The 26,873-nt window shown below is 38.2% G+C and overlaps 2 protein-coding genes across 2 annotated transcripts; one reads left to right on the top strand and one right to left on the bottom strand.

Annotated features, from left to right (window-relative positions):
- The first annotated feature begins 4,892 nt into the window (after positions 1-4,892).
- On the top strand, positions 4,893-7,145 carry LOC141629154 (uncharacterized). Its single transcript, XM_074442200.1, has 2 exons — positions 4,893-5,677; positions 5,819-7,145. Exons 1-2 carry the CDS (start codon positions 4,893-4,895, stop codon positions 7,143-7,145), a joined length of 2,112 nt encoding a protein of 703 aa, XP_074298301.1.
- A 15,540-nt stretch (positions 7,146-22,685) lies between these two features.
- On the bottom strand, positions 22,686-25,779 carry LOC141629223 (protein FAR1-RELATED SEQUENCE 11-like). The gene is made up of 4 exons (XM_074442259.1): positions 25,413-25,779; positions 24,349-25,238; positions 23,581-24,021; positions 22,686-23,514 (listed from the first exon to the last, which is right to left on the bottom strand). The coding sequence occupies exons 2-4, from the start codon at positions 25,228-25,230 to the stop codon at positions 22,792-22,794; spliced, it is 2,046 nt and encodes a 681-aa protein (XP_074298360.1). The 5' UTR covers positions 25,231-25,238; positions 25,413-25,779; the 3' UTR covers positions 22,686-22,791.
- Positions 25,780-26,873: the final 1,094 nt, after the last annotated feature.

Below are 26,873 nucleotides of genomic sequence, written 5' to 3'. Positions count from 1 at the left end.
CAAATATCTGGAGGTATCCCAGGTTTGGTGGGGTCATCAATGTTGACCCTTCTGAGTTGGGAAAGTCTAGAGGTTTCTGGAGTCGCTGTGTATTAGGGTTCTTGGTGGACTACCGTTTATTTGAAGCAGAGCTGATCAATGGTGTGATCAGGAAGAAGTGGACTACTAAGGGGACTGTTACAGCTTTTCGTATGGGGGAGGTATATGTTTTTCATTGTGATGAATCTGAGGATATGGAGGGGTTGCTGCAGAGGACCACAGCAACTATTGATGGGGCTGTTATGGTCTTTTCGAAATGGTTTGCTGATACAGTGCCACGCACGGTCAGGTTTCCATATGCTGAGGTCTGGATAAGAGTTTGTGGACTACCATTTGAGTATTTGACCATGCAGGTAGCCAACATTGCTGGTAAGTTGTTGAGTCATAACTATCATGTGGAACCTTTTCAATTCGTACCTGATAATGATTATTTAAGGATAAAGGTTCATATTCAGCTAAATGAACCTTTAATGCCCGGTTTCTTCTTAGCCATGGAGGGGGGCTATCTTTTGTGGATCCAATTTCGTTATGAAGAGGTGTTTAAGTATTGTATTAAGTGTGGCAAAATAGGGCACAAAGGAGCTCAGTGTAGGGAGACTATTATGACTGTGATGTCTGGAATTAATGGTATGTTGGATAGGTCTGTGGAAAATGGCTTCCCTGTGTTTCAATCTAGCAGTACACATACCATGTTCAACTTAGACTTGCGTGCCACCCCCTCTACTACCAAATACTTGTCTTCCAAAGTTAGACTGGGAAATGCTAGGGGTCCTAATAGGAGAAGAAGGAGGTGGGAATCTCCTGAGAGGGCTGTGGATTTTGATCTTGGCATTACTCCTGGAGGGAGAGTTTTACCGGGTATGGCTTTTGCAGTCACGACCCAACCATTTGCTGGACCAGTTTTGTTTCATGGTGAAGTTGGAGTAGGTGACTAGGGTGCAGGTGTGGTTCATGCTGGTAATGGGCTTGGGGAGGTAAATGTTAATCCACAACCTGATGTCCAAAACAATCATGGGACATGAGAGGTAAATGGGGTCAGAGTGCAGGGTGATGTGGCTATGGCTGAAGCACAGGAAACGGAAGGGGTGGGATTACAGGGGCAGGGTCAGTCAAACCAGATTCAAGATGTTGTGATGGACACTGAAAATCACCTCCCCCCTGGGGCAGGAGGGTGGCTGGAGGAGGGAGATGGTAATAATGAAATTTATCACAGTGCAGGAGAGGAGCTGGAACCTCAAGGAGATGTAAACATCTTGCAACAAGGAGTTTTTGAGCAGATGAAGGCTGAGGACCCGTATGTTCTGTACTCTAATCAGAACAGTCTGATTGGTGCATTAGATCGTGACCAGAGAAATCAAGCGGCCATTCTGAGCAGAATTGAAGATGATCTGGGATGGGCACACATGGAAGATGAGCACATGGGGTACAACCAGACTTTTGACCCACCTATGGAAGGCTGGCCTACTGTGTACCACTATGCTGATGGGACAACTAGGCACGTGGGGCAGGGGTCTGGGCAGGCAGCTGCAAGTGGGGCAGGAACTGATGGAATTCTCATGGTTACAATGGATGAAGGAAACTCTAAACCTAATAACTTGGAAACTGGTAATAATATTAATGAGGAAGCTGAAGTTAACAATGAACTTGTGAACAATGAAACTGAGGACACACCCATTGCTGATCAATCTTTCTCTGGGGATATGCGTGCCTCTGAATCTATGGCATCAGAATTTTACTCTGATGGCAGGGATGGGGAGGAGATTATTGTGATCTCCTCTGATGATGCTGCAGGGGTAAACACTGAACTGCAACTTGCTTTGGGTGGAGGGTCTGAGAAGGGACTTTCTAATAACATATAACAACCCGACCCACCATGGTCGTAACACAACCCCAATAAGATGGGATATGTACTTTTGGGCCCATTACTTGTCCTCACTTAAGCCCAAAAGTACAAGGCCTTGTTACTAAGTGGTGGGTGGAATCCCTTATAAACATATCACAACCTTCTCAATTCCTCGATGTGGGACAACCTTACTCTCAATAACTTGGGGTGTTACAATCTCCCCCACTTAAAGAACACAACGTCCTCGTTGTGCCTCCAACTTGACCACAACCACGCCCAGAATCCTCCCCCGCTAGGTGTGTGACCCGGGTACTCCCGACTACGGGCTCACCACACGGTCGCAGGGTCGCTCTGATACCATTTATAACAACCCGACCCACCACGGTCGTAACACAACCCCAATAAGATGGGATATGTACTTTTGGGCCCATTATTTGTCCTCACTTAAGCCCAAAAGTACAAGGCCTTGTTACTAAGTGGTGGGTGGAATCCCTTATAAACATATCACAACCTTCTCAATTCCTCGATGTGGGACAACCTTACTCTCAATAACTTGGGGTGTTACATAACAACTCTCAAGAAATAAATGGAAATGACTTGCAGCTTCAGCAGCACCAGCAGGTAACTCCAACACCTTCTTTCTTTTCCTGTGCTATTGTCAAGAAGGGAAAGGAATTGGATGAAGGCTCGTCAAATCTAGTTCCATGGGAGAAGGTTATGGCAGCTGAGAATCACAGAAATGGTGACAGGGATAAGGACAAGAAATCAGGTTGTGCCTCTGGGGTGCAGCTCTTTGATGTTCCTGAGGTGGGTGCAAAATCCAAACTTATTGCTGCACTACCTGTTGGCAACTCCTCTGATTATTGCCTGGGTCTCATTGATGTGTATCATGCCTCTGATATGAGGGAGGACTACAAAGAGGAGCTCAGAGGGGCAAGGAAACGCATGTGTTGTTCTGATGCAGAGAGTACATTATCCCAGAGTATGCAAAACAGTCAGTGGAGGAAGCAAAGGAATATTTGCGTAAAATGGCAAAAAGGCAGTGCTGGGTTCCAGAGAGCAACCGGGTTCAGCAGGATGGGCAGCAACCTACTTGGGGTTTTCGTGTACATGTGGAAGATGTGGTGATGGTGGAGTCAAGTGACTCGTCTTTGTCGTCTGTGAATGGGGGGGGGGGGGGTGTGGACTATGATCTTGGTGGCTTTGCGGAGGTTGGGCCTTCACAACCTCCTCATACGCCAATGATGGGTTTGGTTTGGAATTGTAGGGGTCTTAATAACACGCTCGCCCCTACAATTCCTAAAATAAGAGCGTTGGTAGGTAGTAAGTTTTATGATTTTCTTTTTTTAATAGAAACCAAATGTAATGCTAGTCGGCTTTTCCCTATGTTTAGGAATTTAGGTTTTGACAAGTGTTTTGGGGTTGATGCCGTGGGGGCATCGGGTGGACTTTGGGTGGGATGGCGGAAGGAATCCCGAATGTCGTTGTTCAAGGCTTGTAATCATTTCATTATCCTTATGGTTCAAAAATATAATGGATTAGTATGGTATCTTGTGCTCTTTTATGGTGCCCCAAGTGTAAACTTGCGTGCATCCGTGTTACATGAGGCTGAGGAGTGGATTGGATCATGCAAGGCCCCGTTCCTTATGGTGGGGGACTTTAATCAGGTTGAGTACCGATATGACAAACTAAGTTTGAGTCAGCGGCCCATAGGAGGAGCGGATGATTTTAGTCTTTGGAAAATTCGCAATGAACTCTTGGATATCCCCTTTAAGGGACCATGTTTTACGTGGTGTAACAATCGCAAGGGGGAACAACGGGTTTATGAAAGACTAGATAAAGCTTTTGGATCGAAGGATTGGTTCACGGTCTTCCCAAATACGGGTATTAAGCATTACCCTATCCAAATCTCGGACCATGCACCCATTGAAGTGGACTTGAATCTCGCAACCATGTCCAGAAATAGACCTTATAAACTTGATGCGTGGGTCTTGGATCATGAAGAATGTGTGGAAAAAATTCGGGTTGACTGGAAAATAAGTGATAAGGGTTCTCCGGCGTATCAAGTAAGTAGGAAACTCTCTAGAATCCGGACGAGTGTTAAACGATGGACATTGGACAAACGAGCCGAATGGAGGCGCAAATGGGATGATTTTGATCAACGATTAGAACATGGCATGGCTCAGGCCATTGCAGGGAATGGGGATGAGGAGTACACAAAAGTTAATGAGGAAGTGACGGATTTTGCAAGGGCGGCGGCGGCTTTCTGGAAACAGCGAGCAAAGATTAAGTGGATGATTGACGGGGATACTTGCACAAAATACTTATTCAATTGGGTTAAAGGTCGAGCGGGGCGAAATTATATCCACGGGGTAAAAGGCTCGGATGGAATTTGGCTCTACGAGGAGGGACGGGTCCGCGGAGAATTTCAGAAAGCTTTTATGGATCTTTATCTATCCCTGGATGACAGCGTGGAATGGAGAGACCGCTCCCTTTTTGAGTCTACACTCAAGTATCTTGATCACTCTTTCCCACAAGATGAGCTGGACCGACTAAGTAGGCCTTTCTCAGCTAAGGAGGTCCGCGCAGCGGTTTTCCAAATGAGTGCTCTCAAAGCTCCGGGTCCTGATAGTATACCTGCGGTTTTTTTCCAACGATGCTGGTCAATGGTCAAAGGTGATTTTACAAAGGCTATCCTCTCTATCCTGAATTCTGGGAGGGTGCTACGAGAGGTAAATAGGACTTTTATTGCGCTTATCCCAAAGAAAGAGAATCCGGAGGGAGTTATGGATTACCGTCCTATTAGTCTCTGTAATGTGGTGATGAGGATTGTGACAAAATGTATAGCAAATAGACTGGCAAAGGTGATGGGCTCGCTAGTAAGTGAGACACAGAATGCTTTTCTCCCGGGAAGGAGCATCAGTGACAATATCCTCGTGGCTCATGAGGCCATCAATAAAATCTCGTCCATGGATACGGGAGACAGGCTCTGGGTGCTTTTAAGGCAGATATGAGCAAGGCGTATGACAGAGTCAGATGGGATTTCTTGGAAGCAGTGTTGGTAAGGTACGGATTCCCGCAGAATTTGATCACGCTTATGATGAGCTGTGTGACGACGGTAAGCTATGAAATTTTGGTAAATGGCATCCCCTTACCACAATTCAAGCCTAAATGTGGCCTACGGCAAGGTGACCCCCTATCCCCTTACCTTTTCATATTGTGTATGGAAGTGCTATCCCGCAACATTGATCACGCTCATAACCTTCGGTTGATTCATGGAATTCAACTAGTTAGAGGGGTTCGGCCAATTACACATCTTTTCTTTGCGGATGATTCGGTTTTCTTCTTCAAGGATAAAGGGGATACGGTGACCCGCTTGGTGCACCTCATTAAGGATTATTGTGAAGCGTCTGGTCAGAGCTTAAATGTGGATAAATCAAGGATACTCTTCAGCCCGAGTACTACCCTGGTTAAAGCACAAATAATTATGAAAGCCTTCAATATCAGGAAGAACAATGGTATTGGGAAATATCTGGGTATCCCGGCGGAATTTAAAGAATCAAAACAGGGCATCTTCAATGCACTTATTTATCATGTCACCAGACGCATCTCTTCGTGGAATGGGATCTTTCTCTCACCAGCAGGACGTCTTACTCTGATTTCATCGGTTCTATCCAATCTCTCAAATTACTTTCTATCGGTCTTTAAAGTTCCGGTAAGTGTGGCAAAAAAGATTAATTCTATTTTGGCACAATTTTGGTGGACGGGATGTAAGATGGGGAATAATATCCACTGGTGCAGCAAAAATTTCCTAAGCTTGCCGAAGAGTGTGGGGGGGGGGGGGGGTTAGGCATTCGTAATGTCAAATGTCTTAACCAAGCTCTCCTAGCCAAACTTGGATGGAGAATTCTCTGGAGAGTCATCTCTGTTTTGCAGGATATTCAGACAAAAGATTTTTGGGACTCAAGTAGTACTACAGGGTATGACACCTATCAGGGGCACTGGATGTTCGTGGGGCATACGTAGTATTTTGCATGGGCTCTCAATTGTTATGGAAAATATTGGCTGGAAACCTGGTCTTGATTCGAGGCTGAATGTCTGGACTGCGAGATGGGTGTGGGGAGAGCGACCGGAGCCTAGGATTGGATGGCTAAATCATGGAAATGGCCACCTTGCTAACTTACAGGTTAGGAATCTTCTCCGGCCTGATGGTAGCTGGAATAAAGAATTCATAGAGGGCATGTTCACGGAGGAATGGGCTGCACAGATTCTTGCTATTCCGAGGTGTGAAATGCGACTGGGTGATAGAGCCTACTGGCCACGCACAACGTCGGGCATCTACACGGTAAAGAGTGGGTATGGTCTTATCTTCGAAGAACATATGATAAATGCGGGGACTGTAAAGGATAACGGTAGGCTAAATGATCGAGGTCGGCTTTTTTGTCGGAAAATGTTATGGAAACTACCAGTGCCACAGATGTGGAAAATTCTTATATGGAAAATTATTACCAATGTGATACCGACTGGACAAGAGTTTTCCAAGCAAAATATTGAAGGGGACTTCTTCTGTGGTATGTGCAAGGGAGACCAACGAGTCATGGAAACCTCTAAGCATCTCTTTAGGGACTGCGGTTTTTCAAGTAGAATCTGGGCAGGTTCGTTCCTTGGTATAAGGGTAGAGGGTGCTAGAGGCACTCCCATTTCTGATTGGATTTATGACTGGATATACTATCTGAGCAAACGAGAGGAGGGGATGTGCCAGGTGATACATTTTGTGGCTGTCTTGTGGGGCCTGTGGACTCTGAGAAATAGAATAAAATTCCAGGATCAGGTTGTGCACTCGCATTTGATCACGAATATGTTCTATAACGTCGTTGGGGAGAGAGCGCAAATCTTGTGCAATGATCTGGCCTCAAAACAGACTCGGAGTGACAGGCGAACTGAGGAAGACGGATCGTCCCAAAGGGAGCTTATGGCTATTCGCAATGGCAATCCTGTGCACATCCTAGGTAAACCGGCGGGATGTGCTGTGAAAAGGGTAAAAGTAGATGCTAGTTGGATCACGACCTTTGATGCGGCCTTCGGGTGGGTTGCGTATGATGATACGGGGCAGGAACTGGGTCGAAGACAAGTGCTACCAGGGCAGAATCACCGCTGCAAGCTGAAGCGTTGGGCGTCCGTGATATCGTGGAATGGGCACGAGAGGAGCGGATTTACCATCTGGACATCTCATCGGATTGCTTGCAACTTATCAATCAAATAGCAGAGGTTGACAGAGGTAGCCATATGATTGAAGGAATCTTAGAAGACATTCGGAACGCGTTTAGCTTTTTTCATTGTTTATGCTTTAGTTTTCTTCCAAGTCATTTAAATGGCCTCGCGCATAGCTTAGCTAAGCAGGCCATTAAACTGTGAAATTTTTATTTACAGCTGTAAAAAAAAAAAAAATCAATTATTGTCCGTAACACGACGACAAATGACCCAACATTACAGTCTTTACTTCCTAAATTTGATGATTAATTAATTAAGTTGCTTTTTTAAGGACATGACTCCCTATCTCAGAGGATTGGGTAGTAGTTTTAGTTTGTTAGCTTTACCTTACATTGACTGATTAAGCATGTAGAAATACCTAAATTTGAACATCAGATGCTGACTGATTTATAATTTTATATAGGATACTCCTCTAAGACTAGGCTCCATAGTTGTTTTATTCCCTTGATTTGATTTTAAATTACTAAATGAAATGATTGTAGATATCTGTAATGTTCTCTGTGAGCCCTGCTTCCACAAACATAACATCATGGGTATTTTAAAAGGATATGTTAGATTATTATTGTCTGAATGGAAATGATTTTAAGGAAATGCCCTTGTTTTGGCTGCCTTCATTGTCATGTGATCTAACATATCATGCTTCAAACATAATCACTTAGATACATTACACATACTCTGCATACTGATCCCAACATTCAGATCAGTATGATATTCTTCTACTTTTCAGTGTATTTTTGGGTTTTACACTTATCTGTCTGAACTATTATAGTTGGAGTAATGTTCGAAACTCCGTCTGACTCTGAATGACCGTCTCCTTTTTGTTATCCCAATTCCCAAGTTTAGTGTCCTCTATAGAAGCTATACGTGTATGCTATGTTATGTTCTTTGGACTGGATTAGAAGTGTCGTGTATTGATGAGACGACTGCAAACTTTCCCCAAGCGGCCTGACCCATACCCAACCTGAATGACCCATAATAACATTATATACGGAGTAGAAGATTAGAAGTACGGAATACATAAATACAAATATAATATTGATGAGCTAAGACTGAGATGTAGTGACTAGTGAGTGCTTGAAAAGATGATTAACAAGGTGGGCACGATGACAGTAGTGGGCTTGTTATAGCTAATTTGAGTCGGCTAGATAGTTTGTTACAAGTTGGTAGTCAGTTACAAGTCGGTTACAAGTTGTTACATCTGGCGGGAAGTTTGTTACTTTGCCTATAAATACTATCCTGTAATCAGTAATTCATTCATTCAATACATAATTTCATTTCCAATCTTCTCTCATCTCTTTCTCTCTCTAAATTCAATTACTCGAGCTTCCATTAAAGCTCCTGTGATTACTCTGGTTAGTACTCGAATTATTCTGAATTCCTGTACTGTAACACTGGTATCAGTAGTCTTTGAATCCTGTGACCTCGAGTTTCAATGGCAAAAGGGAACAAAGAATCTGGGCCTGATCTGGACGACAAATTGAAGTCTTTACAAGAGCAAATTCAACAACAATTGGAAGCACAAAATGCGCAATTACAGCAGTAGAATAAGGAATATCAGCAGCAAATGGCGGAATTGCGGGTAGAAATGCTGCAATTTATGAAGAATATGGAGAAAAAATCAGGAATTGGGGAAGATGATGATGCTACAAGTGTTCATCTTTCTAAATCTGGGTATTCCAAGAATTCTGATCCTGGTAACATCAAACCTTCTTATGGGTATGCCCCTAAACTCCAATTTCCTACTTTTAATGGTTTGAATGCTCGTTCTTGGGTGAAAAAATGTAAAAGATACTTTGATTTGTGTCGAATTCCAGAAGAACAACGAATTGCTTTAATGTCCTTACACATGATGGACAAAGCAGAAATTTGGGTGAATAGTTATTTGGGGACTGTTAAGCAAATTGAATGGGAAATTTTTGTGACTGATTTGTATGCCAGATTTCCTGATAATCATGAGAATAATGTTGTTGAAATGTTTAACAAATTAGAGCAAATTGGATCTTTGGAGGATTATGTGGATGAGTTTGAGTCTTTAAAAGCATTTATGTTACAGAAAAACAAATGCTTAACTGAGGATTATTTTGTGGAAAGTTTTATTGGAGGATTGAAACCAAGTTTAAAACCATTTGTGAGGGCATTTCAACCTAACACCATTGCTAAGGCACTTGAACTTGCTCGTTTACAAGAGGAGAATTTATCCATGAAATTCAGTAAATTCAATTCCAATACAAAATCTTTTACAGCAACTAACAAACAGCCTCCCTTATTACCCACACCTTCTTTTTCCAAAAATTCTTATACACCCCAACCAAAAACAATGATTTCTCCTACTGCAAGTGTGGGGTCATCAAGTGAGAAACCACTGAAAATGCCTTCAAGAAAGGAGATGGATGAAAGGAAGGCTAAAGGCCTTTGCATGTATTGTGGTGACCCCTATACCCCTGGCCATCACCTTATACACAAAAAACCCACCTTATTCTGGATTGAAACTGATGAGCAGGGAGCATCTCAGGATGCTTTGGAGTCTTTAGATGCGGAAGAGGGGTTATCTGTGGCATGTATCTCAGTAAATGCTATCATTGGTTCTACTAATTTCCAAACCATGAGAGTTACTGGGTTTTTAAACAAGAAACCATTGCTAATCTTGATTGACAGCGGGAGTACCCATAACTTTGTGGATGAGGGGACTGCCAAGAAACTTGGGTGTAAAATAGAGGAAACTCATCCCAAGGCAGTTAAGGTAGCAGATGGGAACCAAATCATAGTAAACCAAATTTGTAAAGGATTTTCTTGGAAACTACAGAACACCACATTTACTTCAGACTTGATGGTTTTGCCTTTAGGGTGTTATGATATTGTCTTGGGTGTTCAATGGTTATCTTCCTTAGGTCCAATCATTTGGGATTTCCAAAAATTAACAATGGAATTCCATTTGCATGGGGTGAAACATTTGCTAAGGGGATTAGCACCTAAGAAATTCCAGTCTACGAATGGAAGGCATATGACCAAATTGTTCGATCAAGAGGGACAGTTTGCTTTCTTACAAGTATGTGACATGCCCTCTCCATACTGGACGGAACAAATTGAATGTTCATTACTCATGGTTACTTCTGCCGCTGCTCACACTAATGCAATGGACTCCTTACTCAACCAGTATAGTGCTCTGTTTGAGGAACCTAGTAAACTGCCTCCATCTAGGCATAATTTTGATCACAAAATTCCCATTAAACCTGGTTCTCACCCTGTGAATAAAAGACCTTATAGATATCTTGTTTTACAAAATAACATCATTGAAAAGTTGGTCAATGAAATGTTAGACAAAGGTGTGATTCAAAACAGTTGCAACCCTTATGCTTCTCCAGTGGTTTTGGTTGGTAAGAAGGATGGATCATGGAGATTATGTGTCGATTATAGGGAACTAAATAATCACACTGTCAAGGATAAATTCCCCATTCCTCTTTTGGACGATTTATTAGATGAACTTGGTGGAGCTACTGTATTCACAAAACTAGACCTTAGAGCTGGGTACCATCAATTGAGAATGCATAAGGAAGATGTATATAAAACCGCATTTAAGACTCATGAAGGGCACTATGAGTTTGTAGTTATGCCTTTTGGTCTTACTAATGCCCCTGCTTCATTTCAAAGCCTCATGAATCACATTTTCAAGCCCTTTCTTAGGAAATTTGTATTTGTCTTTTTTGATGACATATTGATCTACAGCAAAGATCATACTTCTCATTTAGCACATGTTGAGAGTATTTTTTATGTGCTATTATCCAACAATTTATTCCTGAAAAAAAGCAAATGCGCTTTTGGTGTTGGCAAAGTGGAGTATTTGGGTCACTATATTTCAGCAGATGGGGTCTCCACTGATCCACAAAAAAGTTGCAGCAGTACAGACCTGGCCTATTCCTTCTACCTTAAAGCAACTTAGAGGATTCTTAGGCTTGTCAGGATATTACAGACGGTTTGTGCAAGGCTATGGACAGATTGCCAAACCACTGACTGATTTACTCAAGAAGGATAAGTTCTCTTGGACTAAAGAAGCTACTGCAGCCTTTGATACTCTCAAGACTTGCTTTATGAGTACCCAGTACTGAAACTCCCTGATTTCAATGAGGCCTTTGTGATTGAGACTGATGCCTCAGGGCATGGGATTGGAGCTGTGCTTATGCAACAAGGACACCCCTTGGCCTATATCAGTAAGGCTTTACGCCCTCAAAATCAGGCCAAGTCAGCTTATGAAAAGGAACTACTTGCTGTGGTATTTGCCGTACAGAAGTGGAGTTCTTACCTGCTTAATAGACACTTCATCATTATGGCCGATCAAAAGAGTTTGAAATATCTCCTGGAACAGAAAATCTCGACTCCTTGTCAACAAAATCTTATGGCTAAGCTCATGGGCTCTGATTTTGAGATACAGTATAAAAAGGGTTCAGAAAATAAAGTGGCTGATGCACTGTCTAGACTGACTAGTTCAGACCTTCAATTACTGTCCCTTAATGCAGCACAAACTGACCTCTATCAAAGAATAGTTGAGTCTTGGGAGTCAGATCCTGAACTGAAGCAACTTATTGGCGAATTAAGAGCTTGCCCTAACAACCACAAGAATCATACGTGGTGTAATTCACAATTGAGAAGGAAAGGAAAACTGGTGGTAGGGTCTAACATTGAGTTGAGAAAAGAGATTCTAAAATGGTTTCATAATTCTTCTGTAGGAGGACATTCAGACAGAGATAATACCTTGCATAAGGTTCAGTCCTTGTTTAATTGGAAAGGTATGAAGAAATACATTCAGGACCATATTCGCACTTGTGATATATGCCAAACATGTAAATATGACACTGCTAAATATCCTTGTATGTTACAGTCATTGTCAATCCCTAAGACTGTTTGGTCTTGTGTTTCAATGGATTTTATTGAGGGACTGCCTACCTCCCATGGGAAAAATGTTATTTTTGTGGTGGTTGATAGATTGAGTAAAGCAGAACATTTCATAGCCCTGACTCACCCATTTTCTGCCATAACTGTGGCTCAAGCTTATATGGATAATGTTTTTAAGCTACATGGATTGCCAGATTCTATTGTCAGTGACAGGGACACTATCTTCCTTAGTAGTTTCTGGACTGAACTTTTTAAAATTCAAGGCATTGACTTATTGAGGTCCACTGCTTACCATCCTCAAACTGATGGTCAAACAGACGTGGTTAATAGATGTCTTGAGACCTATCTGCGGTGCATGTGTCATGAACATCCTCATACATGGAGCAAGTGGCTTCCCCTAGCTGAGTGGTGGCATCTCACTAACTTCCACTGCTCACTTAATACCACTCCATATGAGGTGTTATATGGACAAATTCCACCACTTCATTTGCCCTATTTGCCTGGTTCTTCTCCTAATAAAGTTGTTGACAGAAGCCTTCAGCAAAGAGAACAGGTCATGAAAATGTTGCAATTCCAACTTCAAAAGGCTCAAAACAGAATGAAGCAGCATGCAGACAAAAACAGGAGTGAACGTGAATTTAATATTGGCGATTGGGTCTATTTGAAGCTGCAATCCTATAGACAAATGTCCGTTCAGCAACGAAGTAATGATAAATTGAGCCCCAAGTACTATGGTCCCTTCCAAGTCATTGATAAGATTGGCCAATTTGCTTATCAGTTGCACCTTCCCTCTTATGCTCAGATTCACTCAGTATTTCATGTCTCTCAGTTAAAAAAATGCTATGACCCTTCTCAGGCAGCTGGAGTTTTACCTGCCCTCTTTCATGATTCTGCCATACCTAAAGTGCCTGAAGCCATTCTAGAAAGACAGATGGTTAAACGAGGTCGCATTGCTGCTACAAAAGTCTTGGTCAAGTGGCTAGGTTTCCCTCCTGAAGATGCTACCTGGATGTTTTATAATGATTTTGAAGCCCAATTTCCTGATTCTAATCTTTGAGGACAAAGATTTTTTGAACAAGGGGAGACTTGTTATAGCTAATTTGAGTCGGCTATATAGTTGTTACAATTTGGTAGTCAGTTACAAGTCGGTTACAAGTTGTTACATCTAGCGGGAAGTTTGTTACTTTGCCTATAAATACTATCCTGTAATTAGTAATTCATTCATTCAATACATAATTTCATTTTCAATCTTCTCTCATCTCTTTCTCTTTCTAAATTCAATTACTCGAGCTTCCATTAAAGCTCATGTGATTACTCTGGTTAGTACTCGAATTATTCTGAATTCTGGTACTGTAACAGGGCTAGTGGCACCAGGAATACTGACACCAATAAGGTTCCCTATACCCCATATTTTCTGGGTAGCTCCAATTACCCTTTCCTTGCAACCTGGTAAAGATGAAAGGTAAAAGGCAAAACTAGACCGAACCATAACTTCTTTTTGAACCTATACACTGAAGCTAGAATTTTTTTTCTAAAATAGGGTTGAAAATCAAAGATATAAACAAAATGGGTTGAGTTTCAAAGTTATTACCCAAAATGGGTCAATGACAGCACGAAGCTAAGTTCGGATTCAAGTCGCTCTCCTCCTAAGCGACTACATCCCACGTGACATGAAAATGAAATTGCTTGTAAAGGCCAATGATTTTTGCCCAAATCGCTCAGGCAGGTAGCGACTCAAAGTCAAGTCGCTGGGGAGGCAGCGACTTAAGGCCACATCTATAGTATTTTTATTAAAAAGAAAAATTACAAAACAAAAATCAACCTATGCGGAATCAAACCCAGAATACCGCAACAATTTCCCTTGCCGTCTAACAAAGTTACCAATAGAACATTTATGTTCCATAGTTGCACTTAAATTTATATATTTACATACGTGATTGCCGCATTTAATTTTTAATATTGACTATATATTTAAGCGCGTAAATAACAATATAGTACGGTTGCTCTAATGCCTATGAGGTGAGGCATTTTTGGCGAGAAACGCGTGTTCGAGTCTTCTAACAACCATTATTTGCTTTTTTTTTCCATAAATATTGTAGTAGCTCAATGGGTGAGCGACTTTATCCTAAATCGTCCACCTGCACAGTCGCTTAGGGGGAGAGCGATTTGAATCCGAAGCTAGCTTTGGTGCTGACCTACACCCATTTTGGGTAATAATTTTGAAACAAACCCCATTTTGTTTATTACTTTGGTTTTCAACCCCAATTTAGAAAAAAATTCCTGAAGCTAGACCTAGATATTTGTTCTTCTTTGGCTTTTGGCTTTTGACCATGGTTCTCTGTAACTCTTTCACTGCATTAGTATTAACAGTGTAATAAATAGTAATAAATATTAATATTTTCGCTGGTCTTGTATAAGGCAGCTGTATGATGCAACATAATTATGATTGAATGGCATAAACGCCGTTGTATGGGGCATACAACAGCCTTATTTGTGTTTTTTCTTTTTCTTTTTTGAATCTATGAAGTGGAGCTAAGTCGGAGGCATCCAGCATGCTACCAAAGGCCTTTTTAATCTGTTGTGCCTTAGTTCTTATAGTTGATGAGTATATTAAAAACTAAACACTACACCAACACCTTCAATAACTCTCCCACTCTATCGAAACTCCCTCCCCCGCCGGTAACCTCTCTTTCCGACAGTCCCAACACTGTCGAAGCCTCCGCCAACCACAATAAAACACTAGATCTGGTGTTTACTACGGTGAGGGAGGGAGTTTCGTGGGTGGTGGAGGTTGTTTTTAGGCTGGTTTCGGGTTTGTGTTAAGGGTTTTACGGCGGTGTGGTAGGCTGGGGTCGGCAATACGATGGTGAGGCGGCTATTGGGCGGCTACGGTGAATTGCCTAATGGTGGTGGTGGCGTAGGATATGGTGGTTTGTGGTGTTGGTGGTGGATACGGTGGAACTGAATTTTCCTTTCTTGTTTCCAAACAACTAATATAATCTAAGGGTAACCCATACCTTTCCCCTTATTTCTCTTTCTTTTTTCCATTCTCTTTCCATTTCCCGTACCAAACGCCCCCTTAGTATGAGCACCAACCACGGGAATAATCAACACTAGACTCACTCTTTGGAAAATCATACGAAGACCACGGAGTATTAATACATCTACTCCGTATCTTATTTTTTTTGTTTTTTTTTTTGTTTTTTTTTGTTTTTAACTTCTGAGTTTAGAGTCTCCTAGGATTCGAACTTGAGACTTGAGGATCATCATGCTATAATCAATCAATCAATATATCTATCTATCTATCTATCTATCTATATTATTAAAGCAAGCTTTTTTCGAGCGATTACAGAGAGTCCAACGTTTATAAACTACTAAAATTATTTATTAGATAAATATACTTTGTTATTATCTAAATAGATGATGTTAGTTCAATTAACAGTGAAACAGAATTTTGCAGTAAGGCGTTATTTATACTTTCCGTAAGGAATTTATGCCCCCACTATAATGGGCATATCCTTCGGGATACAATACTGCGATAATAAGCCTTTATATATATTTTCTGAGATTGATGATTTGTTAGAGTAATTGCTTGAAAATGATTTGCAGGGGAGTGTTATATTTATAGCATGGAAATAGATCTTATTCTGAAAAGTCACGTTGTTTGGCCAACAAGCATGTCTCAAATACAAAGCATTTGTTTGAAGTAACTGCTTCTGTTTTTATCACAAAACAGGAGGAATCCAAAGTGGGTTGAAACTCATTCACCCAATACCCCATTTCCCAAATATAAACACACTCTATTCTTTTAATGTAGAACAAATCACATTTCACAAACTCAATTTATTCCAACAATCCCCCACTAGTTTGTGTAGATTGTGGTTTAACACTGACTCTTTAGTTCCATGCTTTATGAAAGTATCTCTCGATTTGAACTTCCACTTAGCAGACATATCAAAAATTCCGACTAAGTTTTAGGTGTCCGAAGATTGAACCAAAACTTACATAGGTCAGAACGAAGATATATTGCACATAAAACTAATCTCATAAAGGCTTATTAAATAGTTGAGCGCTATATACGGCCTTGCGCTACAATATCCATTCATAAACATTTACAACACAAACACCCGTCTATTGTGTTGCTGAAGCGGCACCACTCCTATGTTCATATAGGTGAAGTAATTTCCGATCATGTTACTTTGATCATAACTCCATTAAGAGTATAACTCATCCTGTCCTCGTAACATTATTTTACTTCTATAAATTCATCTTTAAGAGATGAGGCGGATAGAAGTTTCACATACAGAAATCTGACAACAACTTGTTATTACCTTTTGAACTTGAACTAATATTTAGTCCATAGTTAGGTTCCCATTGTTGCTTTCTTTAACGGGTATAAGCCCCATCTCACTAGCTGTTGAACTTACTAAGTCTCTTGGTAATGGTTTAGTAAGTGGATCAGCTAGATTACTCTTGGATTTTACGTATACAATTGTGATCACTCCACTTGTAATTAACTCTCGTATATAGGCATGCCTCAAACCAATATGTCTTGATTTACCATTGTATACGTTATTGTAAGCTTTACACATCGTAGATTGACTATCACAGTATAAGGAAATAGCTGGCATCGGTTGTGGCCACAACTCTATATCAAGTAATAAATTTCTTAGCCATTCTCGCTTCCTTGCTGCGCAGCGGTCAAAGCTATAAACTCAGCTTCCATGGTTGAATGAGCTATAATCGTTTGTTTCTTTGATGCCCAACTTATGGCACCTCCACCAAGAAGGAAAATCCAACCAGTCGTCGATTTATTGTCATTTGTACTAGTAATCCAACTAGCATCACAATATCCATCTAGAGATGAAGGATATTTACTGTAGACTAGTCCATAGTCTATAGTACTTTTTAAGTAACCGAGTACTCTAGTAATGGCTTTCCAATGCTCTTTACCGGGCCTGCTAGTGTATCTAGACAGTTTGCCAACTGCAAAAGCTATATCAGGCCTAGTACAATGCATAGCATACATTAGGCTGCCTATTGCACTAGCATATTCTAGTTGAGCAACAATTCTATCACATTGATCCGGTAATTTGATACTAGAATCAAAAGGAGAGTTCGCTTCCTTTATTCCAAGATGTTCGAACTTCTCCAACAATTTCTTTATGTAATGAGATTGATTTAAAACATAACCATTGTTTTGCTTTATTATTTTAATACCCAAAATGGTATCAACTTCATTAAGATCTTTCATTTGGAATACAGATTTAAGATATTTCTTTGTTTCTTGTATACCCTTCATATTAGTACTAAATATTAATAAATCATCGACATAGAGACTAATGATTACTGTATATTCTTTAGTACTCTTTGAATAAATACATTTATCGGCATTATTATGTTTAAAGCCATTAGTTAATATAGCTTTGTCAAACTTTTCGTGCCATTGCTTTGGAGCTTGTTTCAACCCATAAAGGGATTTCATCAATTTACACACTTTGTGTGAATTTCCTTCTAACACAAATCCTTCCGGCTGCTCCATATATATTTCTTCATTTAGATCACCATTTAGGAATGCCGTTTTCACGTCCATTTGATGAACATGTAAATTATATATGGATGCTAGAGATATTAATGTTCTTATAGAAGAGATTCTTGCAACTGGAGCATAAGTATCAAAATAATCTATCCCCTGCTTTTGTGTGAAACCTTTCGCGACGAGTCTTGCCTTAAAGGTTTGTACGGTGCCATCGGTATTGTATTTCTTCTTAAATACCCATTTACATTTGATGGGTTTTGATCCATGTGGTAAATCAGACAAAACCCAAGTACCATTGGAAATTAACGAGTCAAATTCGTCTTGAATTGCTTCTTTCCAAAATGGTGCATCTCTAGAGCTCATAGCCTCTTGGAACGTTTTAGGATCGTCCTCAATGTTTAAAATAATAGGTACAATATTCATGACCTTGTCTCTGCTTCCTTCAACTAGGAACATTTTAGACTTTGATGTGATAAAGTCTGGACCAAAGTCCTTTTCTTTTCTTCTTCTTTGGCTCTTTCTTGGCTCTATTGATTCTGACATGTTTTTCCTTTTATTATTATTCTTGTTATAATTTACATGTTCAGAGTTAGTTTCTGTTATTGATTGTTCATCACGTACTGGATCTTTGATGAACTTACTCTCAAAGAAGTCAACATGAATTGATTCAATGATCACATTCGTTTCTAAGTCTAAAACCCGGTAGGCTTTAGAGTTTTCTGCATAACCCACAAATACACCTCGTTTACCTTTCGGTCCCAACTTTTGTTTATGTGGATCGGTGATTTTATAATATTCTATGCATCCCCAAACTCTAAAATAATTTAGATTTGGCTTTCGTTCATACCAAAATTCGTAAGGAGACTTATGAGTCTTCTTTGTTGGAATTCTATTTCCCACATGACAAGCCGTCTTAAGGGCTTCTCCCCAAAGAGAATTAGGCAATCCAGCATTCAATAATAATGAATTAACCATGTCAATATAGGTTCTATTCTTTCTTTCAGCCACTTCGTTCTGTTGAGGGCTATATGGAGGCAGTCCTTTGATGTATAAGACCATTGTCTTCACAAAATTTGTCAAATGTAGTCGGAAAGTATTCACCGCCTCTATCACTACGAATGATTTTAATCCTTTTGTTTTTCTGATTTTCTACCAGAGATTTAAATTCTCTAAACTTGTCAAATGCTTCATCTTTAGTTTTTATAAGATATACATACGTAAAACGAGAATGATCATCGATAAAGGTAATAAAATATCTTTTTCCACCTCTAGATAACACCCCATTAAATTCACAAATATCAGTATGTATTAAGTCCAAGATTTCAGAACTTCTTTCGACTTTAGCAAAAGGTTTCTTTGTCATTTTTGCTTGAACACAAATTTCACATTTTTCCGGAAAAACTCCACAACAAGCAATATAACCATGTTTAGACATGTATTTTAACATACGAAAATTAATGTGTGCTAGCCTAGAATGCCAAATAGAAGGAGAGTACTCAACCGCATAAGCAATCACATTATTTATTTCATTAATACTTAGTTTGAACATCCCATCACAAGAATATCCTTTGCCTATGTACATGCAATTCTTAGTAATAATAAGCTTGTCTGATTCTAATACTATCTTGAAGCCTTTCTTACAAAGTAAGTTGGCTGATACAAGATTCTTTCGTAATTCCGGAACATGAAATACATTAATTAACGTTAACTTCTTTCCCCAAGTAAAGTTCATTTCTACTGTTCCTTTTCCTTGCACTTTTGCTGTCACATGATTTCCCATTAACACTTCTTCCGATTCCTTCATTGGTTCATAGGTTTTGAACATGCTTTTATTGTTACAAACATGGATTGTGGCACCAGAATCAAGCCACCAATCTGTTGAAATAGTAACAGCCGCCATATGAAGTTCAGTTATCATACCAATCTGCATTTCCGACACCATTGCAACCAGTTTGTGTATCTCAGTTTCAACCATATTTGCATTATTTGTGCCAGAATTAGATGGTTTCTTTGAACCATTGATTCTAAACTTGCACTTAGCCCACAAGTGGCCACTCTTTCCACAATGAAAGCATGCTCTTTCATCTTGTTCCTTCTGATATGGTTTCTTTTTAAACACATTCTTTTTTGTTTTCATTTTCAAATGATTCGGACCTTTCTTTTTGTAGCCCTCAAAGAACATGATTCACTTTAGAACTCGGATATATAGAATCTCTAACACGATTTTCACCTCAATTTGCAAATGAGTCTCAAAATTGTTCTATGGTTGTGTTTTTCGATGAATGCGTAAAACTTTTTTCAAATCATTCCAAGAAGGGGGAAGTTTTGCCAATATCGCTCCAATTTGAAGTGCATCAGGAATCTTAATTTCAAGTTCACTTAGTCGAGAGACCAAAATTTGAAGTTCATGAATTTGATCCATTATTGTGGATTTATCATCAGTTATAAAGAATTCAAAATATTTCATGGCTAAAAATTTGTCAGTACCTCTTTTTTCATTCTTGTACTTTATCTCTAATGCGGTCAAATTTCTTTCGGAGAACTCAAAGGTTGCGATATAAATCATACAAACGGTCCGTCAAATAAATTTAGAATATACCCACGACACACCAATTCGTCCTCCTTTCTCTTATTACGTTCCTTCTTTAAATCTTCGAATCATCGGGCTTGGGATCGGGAATACTAGCAAGGTCCGGTTCAAGAACATAGAATATCTTGAGAGCGATGAAAGTAAGAACACCATACGATCTTTCCATCGAGTATAATTTGTTCCATCAAAGCGAGCCAATTTCGAATCTGAATGAATTTGGCCACTTTGAATTTGCGCCTTCACAGTAGCAGCGAATTCCGTTTCCATAGTGAAAATAAATTCCTTACGATTGTTAGTTCAATTAACAGTGAAACAGAATTTTGCAGTAAGGCGTTATTTATACTTTCCGTAAGGAATTTATGCCCCCACTATAATGGGCATATCCTTCGGGATACAATACTGCGATAATAAGCCTTTATATGTATTTTCTGAGATTGATGATTTGTTAGAGTAATTGCTTGAAAATGATTTGCAGGGGAGTGTTATATTTATAGCATGGAAATAGATCTTATTCTGAAAAGTCACGTTGTTTGGCCAACAAGCATGTCTCAAATACAAAGCATTTGTTTGAAGTAACTGCTTCTGTTTTTATCACAAAACAGGAGGAATCCAAAGTGGGTTGAAACTCATTCACCCAATACCCCATTTCCCAAATATAAACACACTCTATTCTTTTAATGTAGAACAAATCACATTTCACAAACTCAATTTATTCCAACAGATGACATACTATTGGTTGGTATCCATGAATATGAATCCGTAACACGGTAACTGTATTTGATACATACATAAAGACTTGAGTAGAACTCCAAAATTAAACAAAGATAAGATTATGACTTTATGGGGTATTAGAGTTTGACTATGAGAAAAACATTACCATGTCCCGCAGCATATAAGAGGTCTTTCATCACCTCTTCCTTTTTTACAGATTATATTATCATTATCAATGTCCATTATATTAAAGACTATACTTGCATGCATGTTTTATTTTGCCAATATCTATTTGTTCTATTAGTTTTTCAGCTATTCTTTGAACTAATATCAATCTTCGACGAAGTGCGTTAACGTTATTGATTTATCTCGTGTGTCTAGATTGATTTATCGCGTAGCTTGCATTGCACGATGATAGTCGGATGAATTTATAGGAGATAATATGGCTACAAAGGTATCACTTATCTAAAGCCACACCAGTTTCAAAGGTAGGACGACTTTCAACATTTTACTTACATCTTTCCTTTACATTCATATTGTTTATTTATACGTAAAAAACAAATTTACCATGACTTCTATTGTACACTATATGATGTTGGGTTTGTTTCAATTTTACGATTCTTTATGATAGTATAGATTAATTAAAGAAGGACTACATTAAGAAAAGATAGTACATGTGGCTACATTAAATCAAAGATTGTACGAGTATATATAATTTTAGATAGTAAATGTAAAATTTGTTAATTTTATTGAAAGTATACTAATAAGCAAAATCAAAGTGGCTGCAGAGTGCAAGGAAATTAATTCCACAAGGTTCGATTCCCTACAAAAATAGTATTTTCCAAAAAATTGTAAAATAGTCGTTTAAAACACCTATTTTTACAATTTTGCTATCAATGTTCGAGAAGTACTTGATTTCCTTTGAATAATTCAGCTGATGAAATCTGGGAAAAAGTAGGTTAATAAAGTTTGAATAAAAGTATAAAATAAAGGAGTGGAATAGCCTGGTGGTAGTATTTGCTCTGAAATGACTTTTTCTCAAATATTATACTAATAACTCATATGGTTAGCAATTTTACCGTTGATGAAAATTAAAACATTAGAGATCTTTTACAATATATATTTAGGAAAAAGTAGGATTATAAAGTTGGAATAAATTTATAATATAAAGAAACAAAATATTTGAGTTTAACTTCTCTTTTACTTTTGTCATTAGACGTAGTTGCGTCGAGTTAAAATTCGGGTTTAATTACATTAGAGCAACTACAATCCTACTATGCCTAAAATGGTATACTACATAGGATTTATTATAATAAATCCTATAATTTTAGAATTTGATCACATAATAAATTAATTATAATTATAATTATAATTCATAATAAAACTATTATGGAGCATGTTAAATACAAGTGTGACCATATTTCGTTAATACATGCGTAAGATCATGGTTCGTTAATACGTTTTCCTCAGCTAAACACATGGTTACTAATTTATATATATCATTGATTGATGTAGTTTCGATGGTAATTTTTAAGTGATTTTTTAGGTTTGTGGGGAATGTTTAAATTGTTGACATACAGAGACCAATATTTAATAGTGAAGGGTCAATACTGTTGATAAATTTTCACATGTATCGTCTAAATGGTGTTCATTACTAATTTGATATATGCAGCCCATAGGGCTGTACATAAAAATGTGTAAATTCTTGTAATTAAAGTTAATTTAAGTTTTCAAGGGAATCTAACTTAGCACTTATTAAACTAATTAAATGTTAATCTATTAATTACTACTATAACTATAATATAGTCATTCAATACCTTTGTAACTATTGAATAACAAATTAATTTACTTGGGAAAAAGTTACTGACAATGCATAAAAAAACATACAAAATCCAAAACCGATATTATCGCCTAAATCTTCAAAGTAAAAACAGGATTAAGTCCCATATCTTCAGCGGTTGTTTTCTTCTTCTTTTGCGATGTAGATGATACACCCTCGTCGTTCACAACATCTTGTGTGAAAAAGTTTTCTTTGTTTGGACAAGTGGGTTTAGTATGACCCGATTTTTTGCATATAGAACAACACTTCGTTTTCTTCATAGCCATTTCTTTACCACTTCTATCTCGCTTATTTCTCGGGCGTCCTTTCGTCTTTGATTGAGGAGGGCAGAGCACAACATCTTCACCTCCGATCGAGACTTCATCAACCACTTCTTCAATATTAGTTGTATTTTGCAATGCATCACAATGCCACCGTTGAGGAAAATAGAACGATGGAATATTAAAACAATCTGTATGGACAAATACTCGCAGCATATGACGACAAATAATGCCCCAGAACTCAAAATTTTTGCAACTACATATCGCTCTATCTCCATCCCAAAAGACTCTATGTTGTCTAGCATTATCCCCTTCAAAATATTTTACTATAAACTCGCTGCAATCAACTTGACAAATTGTATACGAAGCGGACCTTCCAAATTCTTCTTGAAATTTTTTTAAAGCAAATGGTGTAAGGACGTGAGCAGCTTGCTTTTCCAAAGGCGATTGTGTATTCAATGGAACCGGCCTCATAGTAGCAACAACTTTGTTATTAGAACGCCCTTGACGAATTTCTTGAACTGCCATCTCCACCTGAAAATTTCAGAAATTAATATCTACTCCTAATTTATAGCCGGAAATAATAAACCCAAAACTAACCTGTTTAACAAAATCTGTCAAACATGTATGAGAAGAAACAAATCGCTTAATAAAGGCATTAATGCTTTCCGATCTTCCAGTTGTTATCATCCCTCCGAAAAAGTAATTGTGAAGGTAAGCTGGCGCCCAAAATTGCCTCACTTTGTACAAACCTAGTACATGCTTATTGTTTTGGAGATTAAATTTCTCAACCATTACAAACCAATTATTCTCAAACTCTTCAAGTTCGGTCATCCTATATAGCTTGTAAAACTCACTGCACCATTCTTGATAGTCATAACGTAAAAGACCCGCAAACCAACAACTGAACTTTGAAGTTATATGCCATATACAATAGCTGTGTTTTGTAGTCGGCATCTCTGTTAATATTGCTTCAGACATCCAAGGATCCTGGTCAGTTATGATGCTGTTTGGCGGTTTCTTCATAATACTCACAAAAGTCTGAAACAAGTATATCCCCAGTTAGAGTAAATATACCCTGACAAAAATATATCAAACTGAAAAATATAAGCTTTAGCCACGAATAAGTAATTGAAAGAGGCAGACTTTGTCCCTTTCCCTACCCTATTAGCTGATCTTACTTGAATTCTAGCACCTGTAACAATTCAATTCCTATCCTTTAGCTGGAAATCTATTAAGAGCTCACTTCATAAGAAATGGAACGAGTGAAGGGGCTTTCTAATACTAATAATAGGGTGAGTAACTAGGCTTACAGTATAGCAAAAATACATGTAAATTAAGCAAAAATATATTTTTCAAAACTCATACCTTCATTAACCACTTAAAAGTAGGTGTCGTCTCATTCCGTAGGAGTGCAAAACCTAATAAAACTGTCTTCCCATGATTATCGATGCCGACAAAAATCCCGCAAATCATGTCATATATGTTAACTCTATAAGTAGTATCAAAACCGACTACATCTCCGAACTTTTGGTACCATTCAAAACTTTCAGCATGACACCAGAAAATATTTTCTAACTTATTTTTTTCATCCAATGTATATGCATATTGAAACATTTTATTCTCTTGTTTTGCCAATTTCATATACTCCATTAAGTTCTTAGCATCATCAGCTCCGATCATCTTCTTTACTTTACCATAAAGATTGCGGATGTCTCGGTCGAAAAAGGGTAATTCACCATGTTTAATATTTTTTTCAAGCTCAAAGACTCTAATAATTTGTCTAATAGACAAACCCGCTTCTTTATACATCAAAATTCTTTTTTCGTCTTCAGCGGTAATGTTTCGATTTGCTGGAAGAAAACGTAATTCTTCACTTAACAACATTTCATGATTATGTTCTTTGACAAAGGTAGTGACATGCCATTCCTCCGGAAATATGTCAAAGCGCCTTTTAAGAGTAATACGCATATGAGCGGGACAACCACACTTTGATGACTGTTTTTTTCTTTGGGTCTTAGACATATCAATAACCTTCAAACGTTGCTTACCTGCGCGGTGACAAATAAAATCTTGTCTAATCGTCCTTCCATGTTTATTGTCCGTACGATATTTAGCCGCCACAAAACCTTGTCTTTTTGCATAATTGTTATAAAATACAAACGCCTCTTCTTGGCTTTCAAAGGTTTGTCCAAGTAAAGGTTCATCATCTTCCTCAATAATAGGTTCATTCAAATCGAAATCAAGCATAGTAAATTCTGAAATTAAAAACAACACGCATTAAAAATCGATTCCTGCAAGCGAGATATGAATCAAGCAAAAGAAAAAAAAACGATACCGACAACCGATTATTTTTCCAGAAATCGTCTAAATAAACACATACATACAACTATTTTGTCAATTGCAAAAATAAATAAGAGACGAAAACTTACTTGTATATGAGTATGTAGTTGTCTTCAGAATGATATTCTTCTATTTGTATTGTATAATGAAACACAGTAAAGGGGATTTTATAGATGAACATGTTTTTTTAGGGAATGAATAAGATAAATGCTCAGATTAAAGAGGGGAAAAGAAAACTAGGTTTTTTGTAAACAACAATTAAGATTCCAATTACATTGAAAACATAAGAGGATTTTAATAAAATTCAATGCTTATATACAGCCCTATGGGCTGCATATATCAAAACCGTATTAATTATACTATGATTTCCTAGATAAAACTAATGAGATGAGTATAAATTTTACCAGGTGAAATCGTCTTATTCTAGAATTTGTGTTATTTGAAGGGTACATGTATGAAGAGGAGAGTCTACATTATTTCCACTCATGCCACCACATTGACATTCTATTTTTTTAGTGTAATGGACTAATGATCCTATTAAATCTGAATCGTTAAATTTAGTTAGTTGGAGTACATGATAAAATATATGATAGATTTGTAGTTAGTTGATCAAAATAGTAATCTCATATAGGAGTAGTACACCAAGTATCATATAGTTTCGGTTGTGAAAATATTTATTAGTTATTACATTATAGAGACAGACGATTACAAATAGGCCCGTGCATCGCACGGGCATTAAATCTAGTCTATATTATTAAAGGAAGCTTTTTTCGAGCGATTATAAAGAGTCCAACTTTTACAAACTACCAAAAAATCATTAATTAGTTTAATTAAAATTAAAATATAATTTAAAGCATCATCCTCTTATCTATTAGTCTATTACGTACCACATGGTGCAACTAATATGTATACATGTAATTGAGTTGTTCACTAACTAGAATTTTATAGGAATAACAACACTAGAAAAACACTACCACCTAAACATGTATATATAATTTCCTATGACCCTCATCGTTTACCAAAACAATTATGAACCTGCATGTTTTTTTTTCCTTCTTATTTCCGGTTTTCTAATTGCGTACCATTTATTTTTAGGTACTATGAAGTATGCACATTCTTTATCCATTATACATCTACCAAGTTTAAATGTAATGTCATAATGGAGGTAATGACCAGTTATTATGATAAGTAATGCATATTTCTTTTGTTGTACTCCGTAGCTTTCACCGTAAACGGGGAGATTTTTTCTTTTTGGTGCAAAGAAAGCGTAAAAAGGAACGACTCGGGGCCAAGAAACACCCTCTGCATCTTGCTCTATCAATTGAAACAATCGACTCGGCACCGTAAAAAGGAACCGTAAACGGGGAGGTTTTAATACTTATTTTGTTGTTTTCTTTCTATTCTCCTAAAACTTGCGTTTCCATATTATTCTCCGTAGCTTTTTCTGTCCTTTTTTTGTGCAGTTTATAAAGGTTCTCATTGGTTTAATCAAGGAAAACATGACCTTGGTATAAGGTTTAGACCAATATTTTATTACGTGAAATTGGCCA

The sequence above is a fragment of the Silene latifolia genome, chromosome Y (genome assembly GCF_048544455.1).
Source record: "Silene latifolia isolate original U9 population chromosome Y, ASM4854445v1, whole genome shotgun sequence".
Lineage (NCBI taxonomy): Eukaryota > Viridiplantae > Streptophyta > Magnoliopsida > Caryophyllales > Caryophyllaceae > Silene > Silene latifolia.
Note: the sequence above shows the minus strand (reverse complement) of the source record. Positions and strands in the feature narration are given on the sequence as shown.